Source organism: Tachysurus vachellii, chromosome 19 (genome assembly GCF_030014155.1).
Source record: "Tachysurus vachellii isolate PV-2020 chromosome 19, HZAU_Pvac_v1, whole genome shotgun sequence".
Classification (NCBI taxonomy): Eukaryota; Metazoa; Chordata; class Actinopteri; order Siluriformes; family Bagridae; genus Tachysurus; species Tachysurus vachellii.
Genome location: NC_083478.1, coordinates 3,575,001 through 3,580,987, shown reverse-complemented (window position 1 = coordinate 3,580,987; position 5,987 = coordinate 3,575,001). Strand labels below are relative to the sequence as shown.

The following is a 5,987-nucleotide window of genomic DNA, read 5'->3' as shown; positions in this document are numbered from 1 at the left end:
GTAGAGTTGTTTGGAGAAATGTGTAGAGTTGTTTGGAGAAATGTGTAGTTGTTTGCAGAAATGTGTAGTTGTTTGGAGAAATGTGTAGAATTGTTTGCAGAAATGTGTAGAGTTGTTTGCAGAAATGTGTAGTTGTTTGCAGAAATGTGTAGAGTTGTTTGCAGAAATGTGTAGAGATGTTTGCAGAAATGTGTAGAGTTGTTTGCAGAAGTGTGTAGAGTTGTTTGCAGAATTGTGTAGAATTGTTTGCAGAATTGTGTAGAGTTGTTTGCAGAAATGTGTAGAGTTGTTTGAAGAAATGTGTAGTTGTTTGCAGAAGTGTGTAGAGTTGTTTGGAGAAATGTGTAGAGTTGTTTGGAGAAATGTGTAGAGTTGTTTGCAGAAGTGTGTAGAGTTGTTTGGAGAAATGTGTAGAGTTGTTTGGAGAAATGTGTAGAATTGTTTGCAGAAGTGTGTAGAGTTGTTTGCAGAAGTGTGTAGAGTTGTTTGGAGAAATGTGTAGAGTTGTTTGAAGAAATGTGTAGTTGTTTGCAGAAGTGTGTAGAGTTGTTTGCAGAAGTGTGTAGAGTTGTTTGGAGAAATGTGTAGAGTTGTTTGGAGAAATGTGTAGAGTTGTTTGCAGAAGTGTGTAGAGTTGTTTGGAGAAATGTGTAGAGTTGTTTGGAGAAATGTGTAGAATTGTTTGCAGAAGTGTGTAGAGTTGTTTGCAGAAGTGTGTAGAGTTGTTTGGAGAAATGTGTAGAGTTGTTTGGAGAAATGTGTAGAGTTGTTTGCAGAAATGTGTAGAGTTGTTTGCAGAATTGTGTAGAGTTGTTTGCAGAAGTGTGTAGAGTTGTTTGCAGAATTGTGTAGAGTTGATGTGTAGAATGTGTCCTGCTCACAGATGAAGTTTAGGGCACTTTATTCTGAGCCTTTCAGACTTATTAGGCAGCGTTTTTTTCAGCTCCATGTTCTAATAATTTGAGGGTGGGAATAAAGAGGAAAAACGAAAGCACACTTGAACCAGCGCAGGACTCTCAGTGCTTCAGTCTCTGTACAGATGTTTGGGGAGTTTCTCTGTCTTCACCAGTAATTACATCATTAATTAATTACATCAGTAATACCAGGTCACATCACTTCCAGGCATGGATGATTTGTAACTGGAGACATCAGAGTGGACACACAGCCGATTAATGACCGTGCTGGACAAGTGCCTATTCTTACTTTTGAGTCAGAATGAACTCCGGGTACGGAACAGTTCCCGGTAACGCAGCTCTCGTGTAACATCGTGAGAAAGTAAACCGTTCCATGGCAGACGACGGACGGGAATGTAAATATGCGACGTTGGCAACTTGTTTCTGATTAATTCCTCACGTGTTTGCGCGATTCCCACGCGCGCCTATATTAACGCGCCGCACATTTACGCAGCGCAGTCGGACGGATTTACGCGCTGACCAACAAACCTTAAAGTCGCTTTAACACTGAAACAACCAGCTGGGACAAAGTTACATCCTTTTTTTTTCCTCTTTCGCACTCTGAGATTATCACTTTAGGAAAACACTGGTAAGTTACAAATGCTTTAATTTTTCATTTTTTTTTTACTTTGAGTAAATACTTTGGGACGCAAAATGTGCCAGATGTACAGACGTGAGCAGCACGTGAGCAGCTGGCGTGTTATCTTGGATAAACAAGTCGAACTCGTTTGCAATTCTAAAGTCATTTTAAATATAAAATTGCATGTTGTTTGAGGCTGAATAATGTGGAAGGCCAAAAGGCGCAAGTCGGGATTTTGTGAGAAAATTAGTCAAATGTTTTAAAGAGGAAATAAAATGTTTTTTTTGGGGGGAAAAAAATAAAAAGTCAGAATTCTGACACTAAGATGTGTTTCAGAGATTCAGTCAGATTGATGACATTAGTCACGAGTGATAGTGGAGATAAAGGAAAGGTCTGCAATACACTTCTTGTTCTCTTCTCACGTGTTTGTTTTGTTCTACAGGTCGGAGCTGTGTGTGGATTTCGGTGCACCGGGTTTGTGTGTTCTTAAGATGCGCGCGTTCCGAGTTGTGTTCGTTGTCACGGGGCTCGCGCTGTGCGTGTGCGCCGCCGCGCGTGGTGGCGAAAGCGAGACACACGTGGACGCGGCAAGCGCGCGGAGCTACAGCAGCGTGTTCACGCGGATCTTGAAGATGGTGCGGAACGCGGAGGACGGCGGCGGAGAGCTCGCGCAGGCCACCGACAATGTGGAGAGCAAGAGCTCTCATCAACAGCAGACGAAAAGCGGGGAACAGATACTGGGTGAGCGCGCGCACCCACACATACACACCACACCACACACACACACACACACACACACACACACACACAGGAGTGCCGGGTGGCGTGCGCGACAAGTCTTTACATCAATCCAGCTGGTGATGTGAACAAGGTGTGTGTGTGTGTGTGTGTGTGTGTGTGTGTGTGTGTGTGTGTGTGAGATTATACAGAACTCTATGTACTACACATGATGTTACTTTAAAGTTACTTTGACCAAAAACTCTTCCACTCTTCCACCAATCCAGTAAGCTGTTAAAAAAAAGATGAATAAATCATAAACAGACTAAAATAATTTGATTCTTTTAATAAAAACTTTTGCATAAGTGCAAAAAAAAAGCAGTCATTTGCATGCATGATGTTATAAAAATAGTAAATGGCCCTAATGAGCTGGATCAAGATTTATTGTTTTATAATAGCTTTTTGTCTGAACCGAAACCTGAATCGAGGCCACAAAACTTTTCAATACGGAAACTCAAACAAGTCTAAAACAATTCCTGAGAAACAGCTTAACTGGGGATTTGTCTGGCTGCTCTAGGCTTTTAGCTCGTATCACATTTGTCAGTCTGCGTACTTGCGTTATTTATTTATTTCATTATTTATTTATTTATTTATTTGTGCTTTTAATAGAGGATGTTTAGTGACTGTGTGTGTGTGTGTGTGTGTGTGTGTGTGTGTAAATGATCAGTTGCAGAGCGTGTGTGTGTGTGTGTGTGTGTGTGTAAATGATCAGTTGCAGAGCGTGTGTGTGTTTGTGTAAATGATCAGTTGCAGAGTGTGTGTGTGTGTGTGTAAATGATCAGTTGCAGAGCGTGTGTGTGTGTTTGTGTAAATGATCAGTTGCAGAGCGTGTGTGTGTTTGTGTAAATGATCAGTTGCAGAGTGTGTGTGTGTGTGTGTGTGTGTAAATGATCAGTTGCAGAGCGTGTGTGTGTGTTTGTGTAAATGATCAGTTGCAGAGCGTGTGTGTGTGTGTAAATGATCAGTTAAAGAGCGCGTGTGTGTGTGTTTGTGTAAATGATCAGTTGCAGAGCGTGTGTGTTTGTGTAAATGATCAGTTAAAGAGCGTGCGTGTGTGTGTAAATGATCAGTTGCAGAGCGTTTGTGTGTGTGTGTGTGTGTGTGTGTAAATGATCAGTTGCAAAGCGTTTGTGTGTGTGTGTGTTTGTGTAAATGATCAGTTGCAGAGCACGTGTGTGTGTGTTTGTGTAAATGATCAGTTGCAGAGCATGTGTGTGTGTGTGTTTGTGTAAATGATCAGTTGCAGAGCGTTTGTGTGTGTGTGTAAATGATCAGTTGCAGAGCATGTGTGTGTGTGTGTTTGTGTAAATGATCAGTTGCAGAGCACGTGTGTGTGTGTTTGTGTAAATGATCAGTTGCAGAGGGTTTGTGTGTGTGTGTGTAAATGATCAGTTGCAGAGCATGTGTGTGTGTGTGTTTGTGTAAATGATCAGTGTCAGAGCGTGTGTGTGTGTTTGTGTAAATGATCAGTTGCAGAGCGTGTGTGTGTGTGTTTGTGTTAATGATCAGTTGCAGAGCGTGTGTGTGTGTGTGTGTGTGTGTTTGTGTTAATGATCAGTTTCAGAGCGTGTGTGTGTGTGTGTTTGTGTTAATGATCAGTTGCAGAGCGTGTGTGTGTGTGTGTGTGTCTGTGTTTGTGTTAATGATCAGTTTCAGAGCGTGTGTGTGTGTGTTTGTGTTAATGATCAGTTGCAGAGCGTGTGTGTGTGTGTGTGTGTGTTTGTGTTAATGATCAGTTTCAGAGCTGACTTTCTCTTTTTCACTAAAGCCTGAGCACAATCCTGCCCTTTTAGGGTCACTGCTCCCTTCTTTGAGTTCAGCAGATTTAGGATTTAACCTTTAACACTCTGCTTCTGCTTCCTTACAGAAATCTTTCCCAGGGACCTCAGAAAGAAGGAGAAGTTTTTAAAGCACTTTACAGGTGAGCACGGGGACAAACGGGGACAAACGGGGACAAACGGGGACATCGATTACTAAAGAAAAAAAAGACCGTTAGATTTCAGATATTTGACTGACAACTTTTGAAATGTTATAAATTGCAGGTCCTTTATACTTCAGCCCCAAGTGCCGGAGACATATCTACAGGCTTTATCACAACACCAGAGACTGCACAATTCCTGCGTGTGAGTACTACATGCCTCACAGCAAAAACGACACGGCAGCCAGGTTTAAGTGACCTGGTTACTAGTCACCATCATACATGCACAAGAGGCTAGTTTCTGGGGTGCTGCACTCTCTTTAAGGCTTAAATGTTTTCTGATGTCCCTCTGGACCTTAAAGAGTGATTCTCTATCAAAAAAGCTTCTGTTCCAAATTTGTATAGGTTTGATTTAGCTGAGGGGGCACAGTGGCTTAGTGGTTAGCACGTTTGCCTCACACCTCCAGGGTTGGGGGTTCGATTCCCGCCTCCGCCTTGTGTGTGTGGAGTTTGCATGTTCTCCCCGTGCCTCGGGGGTTTCCTCCGGGTACTCCGGTTTCCTCCCCCGGTCCAAAGACATGCATGGTAGGTTGATTGGCATCTCTGGAAAATTGTCCGTAGTGTGTGATTGTGTGAGTGAATATGAGTGTGTGTGTGCCCTGCGATGGGTTGGCACTCCGTCCAGGGTGTATCCTGTCTTGATGCCTGATGACGCCTGAGATAGGCACAGGCTCCCCGTGACCCGAGGTAGTTCAGATAAGCGGTAGAAAATGAATGAATGAACATACTAAATGTAGAACTGAGAATTTCCTCTTTTGCTTTGCCTTCAGATTACAAGAGATGTGCACGACTTCTCACTCGACTAGCCGGGAGTCAGAGGTGCCGCGAGAGCTAACTTCAACTTCGGATACTCTTTCGGTACGAATGATGATTTTTTTGTTTTCCCCCATGTAATTTGCCAAAAGAATATGAGCCTTATCTCTATAGTCACAAACACATGGATGGGGAGAAAACTATATACATTCTGTTCAAACCGCTCATCAGGGTCGACTCAGCGGCTCTCGGTACGCGCTACATTCCACTCAGGATCGTAGAGGATCCGGAGTCTATCCTGGGAATGCAGTTTGTGAGGTGGGAATCCGGGGTCTGGATGGGAGGCTCTCATCTCAGGGCTCGATGTGCACATGTATTCACACCTAGGGGCAATTTAGAGGATTGAGGAGGAAAATATAGAACACAGATGAAACATGGACACATGTGGAGTGGGAGAAGATCTGAAACGGTGCACATATAGAACCCAGAGCAGGAATACAAGATAAAGGCAACAGGAAGAACCATCGTAAATCGATTTACTGTAAATAAATGTTCATAAAATAATCCCTTCCTCCTTAGTGAAACTTTAAACAACCTTGGATGGTAAAGGTTCTTCATAGAAGCATACACCCTGACAAGGAACCATCGGAGAACCCTTATTTTTAATAGTATGGTTAAAAAAAAACCTCGCTGTACTTTTTTTTCTAGATAATTAAGAAAACTTCCATCCTGCTCGGACCAAAGTGATAATTACGACTTCCCAACTCATGCACATGAACTTCCCAGGCAGAAAGAGTACTCGACCGCTCCGTGAACACATGCAGTCTTAAAAATGAAGGTTCTTCGTGCTTCTTTGTCAACCTTTATGGTTTAAAGTTCTCTGTAGTGGGAAAAAAATGTCTTTAGTGCACTAAGGAGGAAAAAAAACAGGCTCTTTTAAGGACCG

The 5,987-nt window shown here is 42.7% G+C and overlaps 1 protein-coding gene across 2 annotated transcripts in view; it reads left to right on the top strand.

Annotated features, from left to right (window-relative positions):
• Nucleotides 1-1,020: 1,020 nt before the first annotated feature.
• The window catches only part of LOC132862253 (ALK and LTK ligand 2a-like), a 5,924-nt gene continuing 957 nt past the window's right edge, over nucleotides 1,021-5,987 (top strand). For both annotated transcript variants that reach the window (XM_060894189.1, XM_060894190.1), the window contains exons 1-5: nucleotides 1,021-1,542; nucleotides 1,976-2,274; nucleotides 4,178-4,231; nucleotides 4,353-4,433; nucleotides 5,059-5,146. In XM_060894189.1, coding sequence (XP_060750172.1) covers nucleotides 2,025-2,274; nucleotides 4,178-4,231; nucleotides 4,353-4,433; nucleotides 5,059-5,123 — 450 coding nt within the window. In that variant the 5' untranslated portion in view covers nucleotides 1,021-1,542; nucleotides 1,976-2,024 and the 3' untranslated portion in view covers nucleotides 5,124-5,146. The remainder of the gene's footprint in view (nucleotides 1,543-1,975; nucleotides 2,275-4,177; nucleotides 4,232-4,352; nucleotides 4,434-5,058; nucleotides 5,147-5,987) is intronic.